Genomic DNA, 20,792 nt, shown 5'->3' with positions numbered 1-20,792 from the left:
GAGTAGAGAGTATATTCTATCTTTGCTATCTCTTTCATTACTATTACATAGCAAGTATTGAACAAGTAACTTAGTTACATGTTACCAGTCCAGTAAAAATAATGCCTCATGTTAATAGATGGTATATTTTATTTTTCAAAATTCTTTTACAAGCGTTATTTACTCACTAGAACTCCAAAATTAGGTAGAAAAATTATTATTACATCTGTTGCACAGTGTACAAGTGAAAACATGCATTGAGAATTTTCTGTTGGACAAATACAAAAATCAAGGCTCATATAATAGCTGAAAATAACTTGTCTAAGTTAGAACAGCTAGTTAATGAATGCTCTGGGTTTGGAAACCAGTTCTTGTTATTTCCACTATATCAGCTATCTCCCTTAGTTAACCTTAGTTAGATAATGAAGAATTTTTAATTTTATTTTATTGAGCTATAGACAGTTTACAATGTTGTGTCAATTTCCAGTGTAGAGCACAATTTTTCAGTCATACATAAACATACATATATTCATTGTCACATTATTTTTCACCATGAGCTACCACAAGATCTTGTATATATTCTTCTGTGATATACAGTATAAACTTGTTTATCTATTCTATATATACCTGTCAGTGATACTGAGGAATTTTTAAACAAGTTTGTATTTTTTAGATTTAGCAGATCATTTGATGATCACTTTTACTGGCTTTTTTTCCATTCTAATATTCCATTATCAGAGTGGAAATTATCAAATATTAGAGGGCAAAAATCATTTCTGTTCTGCTTTTCAAGGTCTTGCCCTGTAATAATCCTGGAATTCAGAGTATGTCCTAAATTTTTAATGTTTCCCTTCTCACCTAAAGGAGAATAACACCTCTCCAGCTTCTGCTTTCCCTTCTATCTCTACTGCACTGAGCTGCTCAAAAGCTCTTTGACTAAGGTAAGTAACTGAGTGATTGGGGCCATTTGCATTTCATGTGATTTAACTCTGAATCACATAGCCATTTTAACAAACAGAAATAAGATACTGTTTGTGACTAGTGAATTCTCCTTAAGGCAACTAGAGTTTCCCAACTCTGATTTAGGGTATACCAAGAAATTGCCAATTATCTCAAGTGATGTAGTAAGATTATCCCTCAAAAGCAGGCTGATTTTAATCCACTCTGATCTTAAAATTGGTAATGCCATATGTACTTTATAAGGGAGAAGGAAGAGGAAGAGGAGGAGGAGGATGGAGGTGGAAGATGAGGGGAAGAGAAAAGGAAGAGGGCTCCCACAACTTCCCCAAACTTGAAAATCATTCCTTTAGTCAGTGTGGGGAAAAATAGGCCTGGATTTTATACTAAGCCTAAGCCTACCTAATTATAAACAAAATTATTTTTCCACAAGACTCTACCTAAAGAATGTTGCCAACAGGCAATATTTATATATTTAGCCAATCTGAACCTCAGGAATAAATGACTCAATACTATGCTGAGAATTTAACAAGAAAAAGTAAGGCCTTCCTCTAAAATCAAAGGGCTTAAATGATTATCAGTAGTAAATAAAAATTCAGTGTTTTATTGAGTTTAGTGATCTGTGAGTACACTCCATAGCTATATCCTGCTGTCTATTTTAAAAACCATATTGAATTTGTAGAAGTTTAAATTATTTAATCAGGGCTATTCTCTCACACAGTCACTTATGGGTGGATCTCTTGTTTTCAGAGTTGCTTTTGACAGTAAATAATAAAAAAGACAAATATCTCACCTCCCATTATAAGAACTAGTCAAAGCTAATAGTAGAATTATGTTCCACACTTGAAAAATAAAAATATAATGAGACAGGCTATGGATGTGGCAAAGTATAACGATTAAGAGCATTAGTTCTAGAGTCATGCTACTTGAGTTGGAATTCTAACACCTTAGTATTAGCTGTCTGATCTTCAGCTAGTTACTTTATCTATATTTACCTAACTTTACTCATGTAAAATGGGGTTATAAGAGTTCCTTCCTCATAGCATTTTTTCTGAGTGTTAAATAAGATCTATGTAGCATATTTGGCAAAGGAAGCTCTTAATAGTTGTTCCTTGTCATTATCATGATCATCATTATCAAAGGAAAACAAGACTGACAAGTTGAAAGGATTTGGAATTGTTTTGCCTATATGGAAAAATAAGCTGGGAATGACCTCTTGTATTCACAGAATGTCAGAAATAGAAAGAGGCTTAAAGATCCTCTAATCTACACTCATCCATATTCACACCCCATTCCTCACATGAGGAAACTGAAGCTCAGGAAGATGGCATGAGTTGTTCATTATAACAGCTGGCTGCTGATATAACTGGAAGTAGAAGCCAGGGTTTCTGACTTTAAGTCCAGGACTCTGCACTATATTATGATAGTCACCACCACCCCTTCCCCAGCCTTTTATTATTAATGGAAATGTTAGGTATCTTGATTGTGGTGGTGGTTTCATAGGTGTACACATCTATCAAAATTCATCAAATTGTACATCTGAAATATGTGTAGTTTACTGTACAGAAATTATACCACAATAAAGTTGTTTAAATTTTTTTTTTAAAAAAAGAAACATGGCTATGGCATTAGAAGACATAGGCACATAAGGTGTGAACTATTAATTGGATTTAATGATTTCAACATGGAGTAGATTTAGGTAAGCTGTACACAGATGGCTGACACTGAAAATTAAACATTTATATAGGTTACCAAGAGGGAGATTGACTCCCATTCTTGAGATGCTTTTAAAGATAAGACATCCTTTTCATTCATTCATTCAAACATTTTTGATCATTTCCTGTAGAATAGGTGATAGCTATTTGTGGGATGACTTGCAATCCTGCCTAGAGCTTGATGCCACTGAAGGTATCTTCCATCATCCAGATAATGTTAATTTTGGACACTTACACTACTTACCTAACTCTGTAGACTTCCAGGAGAAAAAAGGATTTTCTTTAGCAAGTCTTCCTGGAATTAATAAACCTTATATTCAGATAGGGTTTTTTTTTTTTCCCACTTTATGATCAACCTAATACTGCTACAGTTTAAATTCGTGCTGGTCAACACCGTATGTCTTAATGTCTTTGACCCATGTTAACCTACCACCTTACTATTTTACACTTGGAAGTTTTTCTATTTGTCCTTTGTTTCCATGAGGGTTGTATGCAAAGAGGCAAGATCAATTCTAATAAGGCTGAAAACAATTAAGTATAATCTATGGAATGAATGTACTGGCTTTCCAAATATAAGAAGATTGAATAATTCCTTCATTTTAGGACCACACTAGTCTTTGTGCAAATACACGAATTTGCCTTTTGAATATCTACTGTCCTGGCATCTGAATAAAGTAACCCTGCCTATACTACTACAAATAGATGTCCTAAAGATGTAAGATATATGTATATTCGTGCGTGTGTGTGTGTATTCCTACTTGACTTAATTTCAGCAAGTTTATTGAACTCAGCACATTTTTTATCTCAAAAGCTAGTCTACATAGCTAGTCAGTGTCATTCTGTTTAATTTGCTGATGTCATCAGATTTGAACTGGGTAAAGGTAAGGAGAAAGAACCACCGTATATAGAACCAGGTGCCAGGCAGTGTGCACTGTCTTCTCAAAATGACCCTAGTATTACTAGGCCCAGCCTAAAAAGGCTAAAAATTTTCAGAAAAGCATGTTTCAGGCATGATACTTTTACACAGTTGCTGATGGCAATATCACTTCTTTGTGAGATTCTCGAGAAATACTCACATTGGACAAGGATGCTCATTGCAGCATGGTGAAAACCTGGAGACAGTTTAGACAAGATAGATAGCTGAACAAGCTAATCTACAATGTAAGAGATATTGCTTGGCTTACATTGCAGAATAATAAAGCAATGCATATTATTATTTATACATATATATTTATGTAAAGATACCCTTGATAATAAAGGTTACTTCTGGGTAATAGATTTGGATGGAGGGGAGGTGGTTAAGAAGGATCTTTGACTTTATCTGTATAAATTCTTATGTTAGAATGTATTCATGTACTAATTTTATTTTGCTTATTTATTTTTTGTTTGTGTTTTCGTTGGGGAGGGGGATTAGGTTTTTATTTATTTAGTTATTTTGTTAATGGAGGTACTGAGGATTGAACCCAGGACCTCATGCATGCTAAGCACGTGCTCTACCACTAAGCTATACCCTCCATTTCACTTGCTATTGCATAACTAAAAAGCATATTTTTCCCCTTGTCTCTCTGAACCCTCTTCTGTTGGATCTGTGGGCCAAATCCACCTGCACTTGTTTACATTTGCAGCCATATTCCTAAGCTGAAGAATATGTACCTGTTTGGTCGACAGTCTTTAATTCTCTGCATTTGTCTGAGCAATTATCCTCAGCTACCAGCAGGAAATCTGGGAACATATTCAAAGGCTGCCTTGAAACATTAAGCTTGCAGTATTGCTGTTGATTTAACAGGGGGAGGAGGGATAAAAATATTACAAGTTGAACCAAAAGAAAAACCACAGTGTGCAGAACATTTGGCAGTTTGAGTAAATGCATAGGTCTGTTTTAAGAACAGCATGTTACACCTACATTATAGCTATACTTCGTATGAGTCTGTCAGGGATTCCCTTGTAAATCCGTGATTCTGATTTTCAATACCTCCTTGTTCTGAAGAAAACAATATTTTTATCATTTGAGGAATATTATCCTGGAGTTGTATCAGTTGGTTGTGAATTATAGTAATGTATGAAGAAATTGAGTAAAGCTATCAACTTTTTGCACACTAATAGATCTATGCAGTTTGCTGATTTGGGGAAAATGTAAAGAATGCTGGCATAATTGATAGAGTGACCATTTTATCTACTCCTTATTAAAAAACATACTCTCACTTTTATGGATCATTTTTTAACCTCAGAATCTACTCTTTGAAATGAAACTAGAAGCAGATCAGACAAAGCACAATTAAGAATCAGCTTAAAGTAATCTAAGAGCAGTAGTCTTAGTTGGGCTTTCAAAGGGAGTTTCCTATATTGATTTGAGAATTTTTTACATTTAATGTTTCTGTCTGATAAATTTTGCATCTTGTTGATTGCAAACATCGAACAATATCAGGAGATGTATCAGCAGAGTTCTCAAAGAAGAAAAAAAAAGGATGCAAACTAAAAGTACAAGAAGAATGTATTGTTTGGACAGCATTCTAGAAATTATTTTTCATTAGGTTACTTGCAACACTGACAAAGGAATTCAATAATGTGCTCTTTGGAAAGGTGTCTATTACCTAAGAAAACACTAACCTTATTTCCAACAAATTGGGTTATTATAAAAATAAAGGAAATAATAATACCTTAAGAACCTAAGACATTCAAATGATGCTGCTTAGTAACAATTCCTGAACCCGCTTTTGTTTCTCTCAACAGGAACTCCATTCTCCAACTCTGAAACTATCTACTTGTGCCCCAAGTGCTCTACATATAACCCCAAATACTGAACAGGTAAAATAAGTTACGGATTAGATAATTTTCTTTTTACATAAGCCTTGCTTGTACACTTAAGCAATCTTTAGGTCCCCATAAAGCTTTACACATTCGTAAAAAGTCAGGAACATGAAACTGCAAAGGAGAGTCTCACATGATGAATATCAGCTCAGCCCATTAAAGGAATGTGACAAGTGCTGGAACAAGTGCTGTGAATTGAGATTTTTCAGTTGCATTGTCTACTCAATCTGATTACTTTTAGTTTGAATGCAGTTTATTTTTAGCCAAGGATCTCCCACTGATTAGGTATATTTTAAGGGTCCTTGATTTCAGCACAAATAAAGTACCTAGATCTTCGATTGATTGAGGACGTGACTTGGTGAGTGATAATACTGAAACTGTACATCCAGAAAGAATAATCCAGGATCAGAACTAGATCTTCTCAGAGGAGCATGATTTGAAAGACACATAAGGGTCAAGTTCCCTTAGCCTTTATGATCAAATAATCCCACTTTTAAGATTTTTTTTTGAGTGTAGACATTATATCTCTAAAAAGTAACTGTAATAATAATTAAATACCAGATTAACAAATATGTGTTTGATGAAAAGTATATATCAAAAAGTATCAAAAAGTATATTCTATATATCAAAAAGTATATTCTAAGAAAATAAACCATAAGATGTCCCATGTTTGTCAGTACATAGGAGGGGAGTATAAAGCCTACAGAACATGGAGGATAAGAGGGAGGAAGATGCTTTTCTAAGAAAACAGACTTGCCCAGATTGAGGTGCCACATTGTGAATTTGGACAAAAGCTGGTCTCTAGATTTGGGATCCAGTAAGAAAGAGGTGATATTATGCAGAACAAATAAGCTTACGGAAGAAAAATTTGCCTACCACGTCCCAATTTGGCCTAGCCCAGAGCTTGGTCACTTAGAGTCATGTATTTAATCAGTAAACATTTGCTGAGTGCCAAGTATAAACCAAATCTTGCACAAAGATGAATTAGAACCAATCACTGTTCTCAAAGAACTCACAGTCTAGCATGGGTCATGTTCCTAACAAGACATAAGACAGTGGGATAAAGGCTACAACTGAGTTAGAAATGGAACCCCATGGGACCACCAAGATAAGATTATCACAGAAGATAAGTCCACTTAAATCACAGAGCTGTTCACCAGTCAGAAAATTGCATTTACTGTTATTTGTCATAATGAAGGTCTTTAGAAGTAGTTTTACTGTATGTTTGACTTCTGCTAATAAAAATATGGATTTCTTTGTTCTTTTGTTTTTAGTTTTTGTTTTGTTTTTCATTATGCAGAAATTTCAAACCTACATAAAAGCCCACAGAATCAAACCTGTCCCATAAATGGATGCTTTCATATACTGAAATTAACCAAAACATAAGTTCATATGTCAACATTTATGTAAAAGACTTAAAATTTCAGTCTGAAAATTGCTTCCTATTATTATTGATGGCTCCAAAGTCACTAAATAACTATGATTATATGCAGCTTCTGTCTTTTCATCACAGGAACTCCATTCTCCAACAGTGAAAGTCACTACATATCCACAGACCACTATTAGGAGATACATAGTACAAAATCCTGAACAGGTAAGCTATATAATGCAAACTCTTGTCCAAACCTACTATTCCTCAGAAGTTGATAACTTAAATAAGAAGGATAAGTCAGTTATAAGATCCCTAAAATCAGATTGTTGGACTTCCTTCTAGTTATAACATTGATTTCTAATCATTGGTATGAAAAAAGTCATCTTTAATTCCAGACAGCCATGTGCGTCAGAGACGAAGCAGTTTCAAGTAGCATGGAAATTCTTGGGTTATGAAGTCTTTCTATGTCTAGCACACCACCCTTGTGCTACAGAGGACTTTTGTGCACTTTGGACCAAAGGAAAAAGGGACAAATTTCTTTCACAGGCTTTGTATTAAAAAAACTATCAGCTGCTGCATTGGAGGTTGGAGTCTTTAGTCTATTTAGATTTGCAGTTGAGATATGGGCTGGGAAGAAGAAAATGAAAAGTCAAAAGTTCAACAGTGTCTCCATGCCTCTGTTGCCTATGGTGTATCAACTTTTGTGCCCAGCAATGAGCTCTTTTGAAAGTTACATTATATTTTCTACAAAGATACATAATCTTATATTTTAAAAACTAGGATATTATTCTGTCTCATTTTGAGGAGAAAATTTAGAAAATATTTTCCCCACAGTAATAAGCTTTCCTTAAGACGCATATATCACACACACACACACACACACACACACACACACACACAGCCTTACTTTAGCTGCAACAGGAGATTCTTCTAGGGGGTTATAAGGATAAAAGTTTCACAAATAGAAACAGTGTGCCCCAGATAATGATACAGCAATTCTCAGCTTTTATCTTTATTTTATTTTTCCACTATTGCAAGAAACAATCTCTCCTCTCACAAAATAAAAATCGATTATTTGCTTCAGCTGTGGAAAGCAAAAGGTTAAATTAGGGTAACACACTTGGTACTATTCTAGGTCTGTGGGGAGGATGTACCATTTTGCTTGTGTCTATCTCCCATCTTTCTTTCTTTCTTTAAAACTTATTTTCTCACGTCTAGCTAGAGAGGCTGTTAGTTGTGCACGTGCAAACCTAGGAGTGTGCAGGCTCTGTGCTGGAGGCAGTGATTGGGACATTTGCTTGAGTCTTCATATATCTATGTAAATATAAGAGGAAATATGATTACAGTAAAGCAGCTGCTTGCTGCTCTTGCAGAATCAAGTGTTTAAGCAACAAATCTGAAAGATGTGTGGGGGGGAGGGGAGCCATGAGGAGGACGTGGGAGATGAGAGTGCCTCTTCTGTAACTTGGCCAATCACTTTACGCTTTCCCCTTTTTACGTCCCTCTCTTCTTTCTTTCACAAACTGAGGAATATGCAGACTTGGATGCATATTATACTTGATTATCTCTGGCTTTCAAAGAATTAACTCTAGATAGCACTTTTTTCATAATATGAGAATTGCTGTGTTTGCCTAGGATACATCCACATAGATTTGAAATATCAAATCATTTGAAGTCCAACCCTCTTTGCCCTCAATTCTTATGTAACTTTGGATGAATTATTATTCTTTAGTTAATGAGGAAATGGAAGAATTAATAGTTATTGGATATATACTCCATGCTATGCAATTTACATATTTTATCCTATTTAATCCTAAAACAAGCGAGAAAACAGAAGCACAAAGTAGTTGTCATTTATTCAGTGAATTTTTACTGACTGCCTACTATGTACCAAAAATTGCCCCAAGAACTGGGGATAGAGCAGTGAGAAAAACAAGGTCCCAACTTTCTTGGAACTTAAGTTCTTAACTGGCCCCAAACCACTGAGTTACAAAATGGCAGAGTTGGAATTGAAACGGAACAATGCAGATGTGGGAGAGAAACATTTGCGAATTAAGGACTATTAATGATGTCGGTGAGTTAAGATCCAGAGACTCACCTACATAACCACCTTCCCAGCCCCACATCCTTCCTAGCCACAGTGTAATCACAGAAGCAGAGAAATTAGAAATATGTATGCAAGTATATAACATATTTGTAACACTGAGCCTCCCTCTGTGAAGGCTTATTATTATGGTTGTGTTCAACTGCAGAGAAACAAATAGTTTCTCAGGCAGAAGATCCCACAGAGGGTTAAAGAAAAATGATCATTTTAAAGCTTTTAACTCTTTCCATTACTGAAGAATGAAACACATTTCAATCCCCATACTCTGTAAACAAAAATAATCTAACTAGTTTTGCACAGCAGCTTGAAAATCCTGTCTAGATATATTCCTCATTTTATTTATCTAAGTATATGCCTTTTTGTTTGTTCTTTGAAATTCTCCCAGGAGAAGATTCTGACTTAATTACAATATTTATAATAAGCTGAGCCTCCTAAATGGCAACTTCATCCTCTTTCACCTCCCAGTTTGTCTAATCGTTACTTCTTCTCCCTGTAATTAAACTGATCTCAATCCACTTCTCTCATTATGATTTCCTTCTAGCTCTGCCTTTTTATTTTTGCTTGTTCTTGATCTTCCTTATTTTCCATTTATTGTCATTTTAGTCAAGGGATTTAGCCATTCTGGTATATAATATGACCCAGAAATGGAGGAAATATTGTTGCTCCATCGATGATAGAATCCAATTGATATTATTCAGTTTCATTAATTTTCCAGTTGCAGAGCTCCTGCTGTGGGAGGGTACTCTATAGCCTTCAAATTGAAAAATAAAAGGAAGTAAGACATGGTTCCCAAACCAAAGGAGCTTACAGTTCCTCTCAGGAAGGGAAATAAGATATGTCCACAAATCACTATGTAAAACACATGGTAGGGTGGGTGATAGATGCCACGAGAGACATACAGATGAAGTCTTATCAAAGTTCAGAGGTTAGAGGTAATGCATTTGTTTGGGGGAATCAGAAAAGGATTTATTGTGATATTTAAAGTATTATGACAATGAACATTGTTATCAGGATCATTTTACTAATGAGGAAACAAGAACTTAAATAAGTGGGACTTCCTTAGGTCTACCGACTCTCAATCTATCACTCTTTATCTTTTCTGACAGCTCTTCTGGGAGTAGTTTTGACAAGATTTGATAACTTACATTGGAGATAGGGTTAAAAGAAGAAGAAAAGTCGAATAGGATTTACATTTTCCAGTTTGAGATCCTGGGAACATGGTAACCCAATTAAAAGGATTAGGATGTAAGGGGGAGGAGAAACTGGTTTCGGAAAGGGGGAGATTGTGAGATCTGTTTGAATCAGTAGCACCTGAGGTGCGTGGAAGGGAAGATGCCCAAGAGGCAGTTAAAAATGACTGGAGAAAGGTCACTTACGTGATAGAGACATAGGAGTTATTCCTCTTAAAGTTATCTTTGTAGCTGTGCAAATGAGTGAGATCCCTGAGGGATAATGGAAACGGTGAGGTCAGAACCTAAAATGCCTATTCTAAAGGAATAGAAGGAAAGGAGCTACTTTCACAGGCAGAGGAGTTGTCAGAGAGGGATGGGAACACAGACTGACTATAGCAGGTAGAGGAAGGGAGTGGTCAACTATCTCATGACCAAAGGACCAAGGAGGATGAAGTTGGAAAATAGAATTTGACCATAAAGAAAGCAGTGGTGATATTTGAGAGAGCCATTTTGGTATACTTGTGGAGGCAAAATCCAAATGCAAAAAATTAATGGGTGACTAGATCAAGGAGTGGAGGAAATAAGTGAGGATTACTCTTCCACAAAGGATACTGGTCAGAGGAATGAGAGATGGGATGGTAGCTAAAGGAGAAAACAGTCTCAGAAATCTGAGAGATTTATAGGCAGAGGGAAATAACCAGTAATAAGGAAGACTATACATGCAACAGAAAAAGGAAACAAATGGGATATAATTCTGGAAGAGTCAAGAGGGGATAGGTTCCAGGTACAGACAGAGAAATGATTTCCAGGAAAAAAAAAAAAAAAAAGAGCAGTACGTCTTTGTTCATAATGAGTAGAAGGAGCAGAAACTGAAGATTTTTGAGGTGGGGAGTAAAATGGGGGAGTCTCATTGGTAGATTATCTTGGTTTTCTCAGTAAGTAGAAAAAGAATGAAGGAACATGAGCATGGGGGACTGAGGAAAACAAAAAGATTAGTAACCAAGTTATAGAGAATTTGGTGAATATAAGTATGACTATGAATGTTGGAGGGCCTCTTAAAGTTGGATACCTTGAATTTGTACTGAGCCAAAATAGCAAATCTTTGCTAATCTTTTTTTTTTTTTTTTTTAATTTTCTCCAGTAAGGTTTCATGGCCTGGGAACAGTAAAGTAGCTGTTGGGGATTGTGTACTTTGTTAGATGTGAGAACTACTGCCAGAGATTCTAAAAGTAGCAATTAAATTATAAGATCAGCCATCTTTGAAAACACCTGTTAATTTTTAGGGTGGATCTGGCACCAATTCAAATGTACAGCTAGGGAAAAAAATAAGCTCCCAAAATAGTGAAACTGTCTAGCAGCTTGTTTGTGAGAAAGCTAAGACTTTTGATTAATTTTATTGACCTATTTTATGCAGAGTGATTTTTTTTTTCTTATTAGTATTTGGTTTTGAGTTCTTATAGATTTGGGGAAAATAACAGTTCCCTAAATTTAGAAATTTTTCTTTCAGTAAATCATTTACAATAATGAGTCCAACATACATTTTAGGGAGAATCAACACTGTTAGCATCTTAAGCCATTTTTCTTCTTAAAAAATAATAAGGGTTCAGCATATATAGTGAACTTTAGTTCACAGAAAAGAAAATTTCATGTTTTTGCTAAACTTTTCCCCCTATTAGAAGATGTTACATCCTTAAGATAAAGGTTCATTTCATCCCTTCTCATCCAATCATCTGTTCATTCACTACAGGGTATTCAAGATGAATAAAGTCCCTGCCCTCAACAAGCTTACTTTTGCATATTTTTAAACTTGATATTTTAGAAAAGTTCTAAAAAGATTCTCATAAATTATTTTAAATGCAGTATGACTTTTAAATATTGTATTATTCAAGGCCAATGCTAATTATATATTAAAATGACAGATTAAAGGTACTTTAACATACATTATTTTGCTTGATATAAAGTACCCTGCATTACTATCCCTATGATAAAGGAACTGAGCCTCAGAGAAGGTAAATGACTTGCCTAAGTTTTCATAGTATGTAGGTGATAGAGGCAGAACTGAACACAAGTTTTATTACTTCAGAATTTTTTCCCACTACAGCTGCTTCCACTAATTTTAGTAGTCAAATCCAACAGACTTTTAGTAGTCCAAATCCAGACTACTTTGTAATTCTCACCTGTTGACCTCTCTGAAGCATTTATGCCTTCGCTCACTTTCCTATTGCTTCTTAAAAATATCTCTTTTCTTGACTTTATGACATTTTTCTTTTATGATTCTCATACCTCTTAAGACTTGTCTAGTTCTGTCTTTGATCTTCATTTGACTTTTCATCAATTGCGTGGTTTTAACTAGAACTTCTAAGCATATGATTCTGAAATCTAGAACTGTAGCTATGAAGTCCCCACTCAGTTCTAGACATATGTTTTCAACTGTGTGTTGTAAAAAAAGTCTCTTGGCTAGTTCTTTGCAGTAAGTTAACGCATGTTGAAGACGTTACTATACACTATATACTTTTCTAAGTGTTATGAGGAATAACAACATGAATCAGACCTAGATTCTTACCAGGAGCACATAAAACTCCATGCATCTCCACCTTTACTGTTTTTGTTTTGGGGACCATTGGACATATAGTAAGTAGATTCCTCAGGTTCAAAATCCCAGTCATCTTTGAAAAATGCTGTCCTTGATGATTTAGGATAATATTCTAACTTGTCTCCTTACCTGTATTCTTTCCATTCTCCACTTAATCTTCTGGAAGTAGACTTACATTCACATCCCAGCCCTGTTTAAAAGCATTCAAAGGCATCTCACTGCTTGCAGAACCAAGCTCCATCTTTCAACTATGTCCCCTACATAATTTTATACTTTTCTAACCTTGGTGTCTTGACTCGTTTTGTTTCCTTGGTTGGAATACCATTTTATTTCATCTCCTTATATTCAAAGCCCACCATTACCTTCTTTCAAATGCCACCTGATCTAAGTAACCTACCCGAGCACTGCCAGGTGGAGCTCGGTTTTTCTTCTTCTGAATTACATTCCATAAGCCATTTCTCTGTGCCTTTTATGGGCAATTGCCTCTTTCCATCTTATATTATAGATGTTTGTGTTCATACATCACCTAGACCAGGGATTAGCAAACTTATTCTGTAAAGGGCCTGTAAATATTTTAGGCTCTGCTGGCCACATAGTGTCTTGGTCTTCTTTCTTTTTACTTACAAGTCCTTTAAAAATATAAATACTATTCTTAGGTTGAGGATATTACAAAAGTAGGTTGCTGGCTATAGTTTCCTGAACCCTGATCAATATTCAGTGCTCCTAGTAATTATCTAAGTTTGATCCATGCCTCGTAATATCTGGCAAAGTATATTGTGCATAGTAAACTCTTAAACATGTGTTACATGAATATAAATAACTACCAAATAAGCTTTTTTAAAAAAACAAAACAAACACAAAATAGCTTCTAGGGGAATCTTTTAAAGTATATCCATCTTTAGATTTAGCAATTCATCAGCTAGCCAGAATTCATCACTTATATGTTTGTTTTACCAGAGTATCCCAGGAATATTTAGATAAAGCACCCTTTATCCAAATTAAAAGTGTTTTAGTCCAGTTGTTCCATGAGTTTTCACAAAAACAGAGTACAAAAATGCTACCATATTTTGTTGATTTTGAAATGGTCCTGAACAGATTAACTGATAACAGACTTAGCCAACCCCCTTCTATACTGTTCCTCTGTATTATAAAATAAATGAATGCAATTTTTGTTTGTAACAAAATAACCCCAACTCCTCTTATACAAGTGAAGAGTCATATGAAAACCAAAATAAGGGAAAGGAGTATAGTACATATTTCATTTATTTTGGACTCCTGGTCTGATTCTTATTAGCCCTTCCCTGGTTTATTTCAGATCTTGGACATGTCACCAGCCTTTTTTTCATTGGGTGACATCTTTTAAGCACTTGGATAATCTTACATCAATTTAGTTGATTATATGGAGATACAGTGGCTCTTAAAGCCTCTACTCTGTTCTTAGTATTCAAAACATATGTTATACTGAGAGTCTTCACTTTGGTTATAATCACACGTAAGAATTGTACACTTCAAGGGCACCCAAACTGAGTTCCCAGAGGAAAAAAATTCTTTAATATAGTTCTACCTGCTTTATGGCTCAGTGATGCTGAATTATGTTTATTTTGCATTTCTCTGATAATAATTTTGCATAGAAAGAAACATGCCAGTGAACCCAATTTAAATGAGATTGACCTCATGTCTGTCTATCTCAGAGGAAACTTATTATATCTTGTTTTAGAAACAGAAGAAAATCTCTCCCACCCACTTCCAATTTCCTCCAAACACTTTGTTAGGCATAGTAAAATGTAGTAGGAGAGATCCAGATTGTTCCGTTTGAGAAAATGGACTGTCTTTATTACTGTTGCCTTACAACTCTTGGAACCTTATTGGGATGTCATTCCACTCTCCTCCTAAAGTCTACCACTACATCAGAGTTTATTAGAGACTTGATATTTTTGTTTGTTTTTGGTTTTGTTTGGGGGGGTAATTAGGTTTATTTATTTATTCATTTTTTTAATGGAGGTACTGGGGATTGAACCCACAACCTCGTGCATGCTGAGCAGGCACTCTGCCACTGATCTATACCCTCCCCTCAAAACTGGATTTTTTTTTTTTGCATTGAAGTGTAGTCAGCTAGATATTTTTTAAGTTAAGATTCTGAAAAGGTAACTTTCAAAGCAAAACACAGTCTTTATTTTCTTTATAGGAACCACTGTCTCCATTCCTAAGAGGAGGCCATTTCTTTCCAGGAAACAATGTTATTTATGAAAAAACGATAAGAAAAGTGGAGAAGCTAAATATGGATCAGGTACGTAAAGTTTGTTTTAAGGCTTATTTTATAAGTGTATACTTTTGAATAAAGAATATTTTAATAGCTCTAAAACGACATTCAGTTGTCAAGTGCCAGGCAAGACCATTATTATATTCACAGCCTTTCATATCATCCTTAACAGTTTTATTTCCCTTTCCTCATTTGAAGTATTACTGTCCCTATTTTACTGAAAGGGAAACTGAAATAAAGATATGTCCAGTCATGGAAAAAAAATAACAATAGAATGTGAACTTAATATAGATATCCCAGTGCTTTGAATGTCTCTTTTAAATTGGGCTCACACAAATCATAATTGAAAACATAGTACTTTTGTGTTAATTCATTTAATATGAAATGAATTTTATTTATTTTTTCATTATTTAGAGAATACTTCATTAGTTTCTGTAATCAAACTCATGTAGATAAGACCTTACATATTTAATGCAGTGTATTACCCCTGTACAAATGGAAAAAATTATGTTTGGCTGTTAATTTTATACAATGCCAACCCAACAAAGTACAAGTGAGGTACTTTTTCCAAAGTTGACAGCACAGCTAAAGTTTCCAAAAATTCAAATTATATAAATCTATGTGTATATACAGATTTATTTATTTTCTTTATATAAAAGGACCAATAGCAGTATGTTATGCATCAATAGCAACAACAGCCTTTCCAGGTTTTGTAGTCATCTGAACAAAATTATAGAGACTTCCAGTGCACTCCATTACAAAACAAAGTTAAAAAAAAAAACCCAGAATGAAATGGATGTTTAAATGAATAATATCTATGAACAGATTTGTAAACTACTGCATACTGTCAAAAATCTAGAAAACTAAAGCTTCAGTTCACGTTGCAAAAATTCCATTAAGTCTAATTGAGAGACCAGACACAGAGTACAAAACTGCAGCAGGGTGACAATTCCATGGCATCTAGAGCTCCCCGACTGCTCCCACCCATCTGTCCTTCAAGCAGAGTTGTTACTATAACCAGCAGAGGTTTCACGTTGATCTTCTCAGTGGGGACAAGCATGCCCAGCCCAGATAAAGGCTGGGATTTATCTCTTGAGCTAAGACAGTGTATTAGTTTCTTAGGGCCGCTGTAGCAAAGTATCACAATCTGGGTGGCAACAGAAGCAACAGAAATTTATTGTCTCACTATTCTTAAGGCCAGAAATATGAAATCACCATGTTGGCAGGGCCGTGCTCCCTCTAAAGCCTCTAGGGAAGGAACTTTTCCATGCCTGTCTCCTGTTTCTGGTCGCCCCAGGTGTTCCTTGGCTTGGAGATGCATAACTTTGATTCTCCATCATCACATAGCATCTTGCCTGTGTGTCTTCACATGGCCTTCACTTTGTGCATGTTTATCTCTGTGTCCAGATTTCCTTTTTTTATGAGGACACGAGTCATATTTGATTAGGATCCATCCTAATGACCTCATTTTAACTTGATTACCTTTGTAAAGATCCTGTTTCCAAATAAGGTCACATTCTGAAATACTAGAGGTTAGGACTTTAACAAATCCTTTTTTGAGGGAAGGGGGCTCAATTCAGCCCATAACAGGCAGTTAAACATTATCAAATGAATTTTGAGCAGATCATTTTTCTCATATACAAACAAAACATTAACTTGTACTAAATTCACCTCTTTCATTTTCTTGGCATGAGAACATGTCTTATATTTATGAACATTTATGGGCAGTTGTTACCAAATTCATAGAAACTAATACATGATAACTCATTTGATGCCCAATAAAAATGAAACAGAGTAAACTCTCAGAATCATAAACATCCAAATCTTCGGGATTCTGGTCTGCTTGGAAAGCTGGATGTAGTCTGATGGGTTTGGTATAATAAATATTAAACATATTTTCCAGAGGAATAGCAGAATATACCTGGACATTATGATACCAAATAGAAAAATTTCATCAAATATGTCAGTTCTTCAAAGGGCCCTTTCCTTAAGCTACCAAATTATATCTGTCCTTTATCTAACTGGACTGCCAAAACAATGCATTTGACACATTTTAAATAGTAAGGAATGTTTGAGACATATCATTTCATGCTGTTTCCAACTTCTCATTTCAAAGAGAATAAACAGCTTTTCTAAATCTTGGCCTTAGAGGAAAATATTGACTATCCTGTATATTATTATTGCTATACATCTGGAACAATTAAGGAAGAATAATTAAAGAAGTACATTGCTGGGGGTGGGGTATAGCTCAGCAGTAGAGTGCATGCTTAGTATGCGCAAGGTCCTGCTTTCAATCCCCAGTACTTCCATTAAAAAAAAAAAAAGAAGAAGATCACTGCTACTTACTATTAACTTGAATATTTCTTTTTATATGTTCACTTCTTTTATTAATGACTTACATGATTTGGGACTTTTGGAACTGCACAGGAGACTGCCCAAGTTAAAAAGGAACCATGCGTATAGAACTACAACTGCTTTGATCTGGTTGAGATGCAGTAGAATAAGCTGAATAAAGGCAGAGTCTGGATGAACCTGTTTAATGTCACATGAGACTATTCAAATAAGACTAGCTCTTAGGAGCTGGGACCTATCCAAAAAAAAAAAAAAAAAAAGGTCTCTGCAGTGGTGCCAATAGCAAGATAATTACCTAATTCATATAAATCGTACTATGTGTATTTTTTCTTGATCAAAGAAAAAATATATGATAAATCAGCAATGTTTGATCTTTTGTACATTAGCAATTCAGCTTGTGGTACATTTCAAAAGTATGAGAAATGTAAGAATACCTTGCTTTGGAACAATAATTTTAGTACTCAGGTGTGAGTATTGAAAACTGAAAACCTGCTAAGACTTCAGTAGTACCAGTGAGTGGTTCAGAGGCCAAATAGACTCAGGGAAGCCACAAGACATCCTAGATGGAGAGACTGTCAGCATTCTATTCAAGAGTCAACTGATACATTAATAAAGAAAGATGATTGAGAAATGGGTTTTGTTTTCTTTATTGTCCTTTCCAAGGGTTTCCTAATCTGCTTTTTAAGGAACACTTTTTTTTTTCAGGAGGAGTTCTATTTCAGTAGTGTACCAGCTCCCCACTGGGTAAAACTTTTCTCAGACTGTCACATTAACTTTATCCTAATCTAAGGTATGAAGGAATTTGGTAACATAAAAGAACAGATAATACATGTACCCTCAAAATTTGTACAAAAGTTACTGATAATACACAGTCAGACTTCTAAACTGTAAAGATCTTAGTGCTAGCATATTTGTAAAGTAGGTCATATTTGAAAAGAGCCTAGAGAAAATTATTCTGTGAATGAACTGATTCTATAAACTTTATTGTCTATATGTCTACCAAGACAGTTTCTCTCTGTAAAATGTGTTTCTTTATAGATATGTATTTTCTTTCAAAATATTTTTGTATACATGAAAAGATAATTTGTATATAGAGTAAAAAATTTCAAAACATAGAAAGTATAAAAAAGTGTGAAAAGAGTCTAAAAAGTGAATAAAAATGTATGTAGTGAAAAAAAGCTTCTCTATCCTGACCTGCTTGTCTCTCACTTCCTCTTCCCAGAGGCAGTCACTCTGAAACTTTTTGCTCTATGTCTTTAAAAGCAGTTGTGTATATTTGTAAATATACATGTATTTAAAATTTTAAAATATTATACAAAATATTTAAAATTATACATTTAAAAATACTATACAACATATTTTACTTTTAAAATATTATGCAAAATATATGCATTTTAAATGTAAAATACATTTAAGAATATTATACAAAAAGGAGCACACTATATTCCTTTATATGTATTTTGCTTTCTTCATTTAATATAGTTTGAAAATTGTTCCATATAAAATTTTCAAAATGAAAAATGCTTTACTTTATTAATATAGGTCAGCTTTCCACTGTCAAAGGAAACAGAGAATTGAATTTACACTTTCAGGGTTAAAAATTGTATGTCCATGAATGCAGCATTATGATTCAAAACAGAGTTTTTTCTCTGAAAACCAGCTTGCAGCTACTTGTTTTCAAAGTAGAATAATAACAAAATAATAAAGAAAATCAAGCATACCTGAAATCCTCAAAAGGGAAATAACCAGATATCTTTTCTTATTCTGGGCTTTATACTTACCAGAAAAAAAAAAGATAAATAAGCAAGCAGATAACAAAGATTTAGTTTAAAAACAAGTTCCAGGGGGAAGGGTAGAGCTCAATGGTAGAGTGCATGCCTAGCATGCACAAGGTCCTGGGTTTAATCCCCAGGACCTCCATTTAAATAAATAAATAAACCTAATTACCACCCCTCCTCCCCAAAACAAGTTCTAGAATATTTTGAGGACAGTACAAATTCAGTCTAATGGTCTGAAAGAACAGTGAGCAGGAAATCATGAGTTGCAGTTCCAATTGCACCATTAATTAGTTGTGTCATAAGTAAATCATCTTATTTCTCTGGACATCAGAATTATTTTTTTCCCACCTGCAAAATTAATGGAGTGGATGAAAATTAAGTTGATGATGATGATGATGACAATGATGAAAATATGGTAACAATAATAATAAATGTTTATTACCCACCTACCTTGTACTAGGCACTTTACACACATTAGTTAATTTACTTCTTGTAGCAACCTAATGAGGTACATAATATTTCATTTTACAAATGAGGAAACTGAGGCTCATTAAAGGTTGCATGTACAGTTCCCCAAGATCACAGAGTGAGTGGTAGCATCAGAGTTAGAATCCATGTTTTCTGGATCTGAAGCTTCAGTCTCTGTTTTCCAATCTTTTTTCTTAATTTATGCTTAATTTTCATGAGCATAAGGACTTCACCCGCCCCCACTGTGATTTTAATATGCTTCCTGACATTGAGAATCACCACATTATATTATTTTCTAATTTTATATCTGCCAACATCTTCAGTATTATAGTATTATTATGCAATTAGATCCTGAAGTGCCTGTTGAATCATCAAAGAAACATTAACTAATATTAATATTCATTATAGTTTTAGCATTAAGTATAACTGGAATATTAATTTAATCAGAACATGCAATTCCCTGGCCAACTTAGGTATTTGGATGGCCACAGCCACATGATCAAGTAAAAAAAGGGTTCAATGTAATTTGTCCCAATGGAATAATTGGAAAAAATAATATATCACTTATTGAAACTATACATTCTAGGACTTGAATTATCTTGTGAAAGAACACATTAAGTTTTTAAAAATAGATTCAGTTGTGGGGGTTTTTTACTAGTATTTTTTTATTCTCAGTGGCTTTTTTTGGGCATTTGTATGTGTTTTAGGAATGCTATCCTCAGGTTCAGTGTCATCATCACGTTGTCCAACAGCCCCAGATCATCCACTCTCCACACTGTCAACAATCCCATTCTAGCCAGCAAATCCAAACCATCACAGGAAGTGATTCAACTTCTACAAACACTGGAAATGAACTGTGCCATGGTGGATCAAACCATACCCATGAGCAGGTAAGATTAATCAGCTGATTCCTTATAAAACTGGAATAATTCTCTTAAACCCTTCTTAAACCACTGTGCAGGTACCCACATTAAACTTTCATCAAAATATTGAGCAGTTATATCCTTGGGATTTGTGTTTTGTTATGCATTTTGAAACAAAATTTTCCACCTCAGAAGACAAAATAATTCAGGTCTATTAATACATTAAATCTTTGAGAGAAGTTATGAACCAATCAGCGAATACCAACTTCTAGCTGATCTTCAGTTCTTGAATGGGTCCAACAGTTGTGCAACATTCAATATTTTCAGGGAGGGGGTACGGTATTTATGTGAACAGTGAATTGGAAATTATA

The 20,792-nt window shown here is 34.6% G+C and overlaps 1 protein-coding gene across 2 annotated transcripts in view; it reads left to right on the top strand.

Moving 5' to 3' along the window:
* The window catches only part of POF1B (POF1B actin binding protein), a 72,206-nt gene that overhangs the window by 10,807 nt on the left and 40,607 nt on the right, over nucleotides 1-20,792 (top strand). For both annotated transcript variants that reach the window (XM_045512659.2, XM_010949738.3), the window contains exons 3-6: nucleotides 5,382-5,456; nucleotides 6,973-7,053; nucleotides 14,886-14,987; nucleotides 20,266-20,448. In XM_045512659.2, coding sequence (XP_045368615.1) covers nucleotides 5,382-5,456; nucleotides 6,973-7,053; nucleotides 14,886-14,987; nucleotides 20,266-20,448 — 441 coding nt within the window. The remainder of the gene's footprint in view (nucleotides 1-5,381; nucleotides 5,457-6,972; nucleotides 7,054-14,885; nucleotides 14,988-20,265; nucleotides 20,449-20,792) is intronic.

This window comes from Camelus bactrianus, chromosome X (assembly GCF_048773025.1).
Source record: "Camelus bactrianus isolate YW-2024 breed Bactrian camel chromosome X, ASM4877302v1, whole genome shotgun sequence".
Lineage (NCBI taxonomy): Eukaryota > Metazoa > Chordata > Mammalia > Artiodactyla > Camelidae > Camelus > Camelus bactrianus.
Note: the sequence above shows the minus strand (reverse complement) of the source record. Positions and strands in the feature narration are given on the sequence as shown.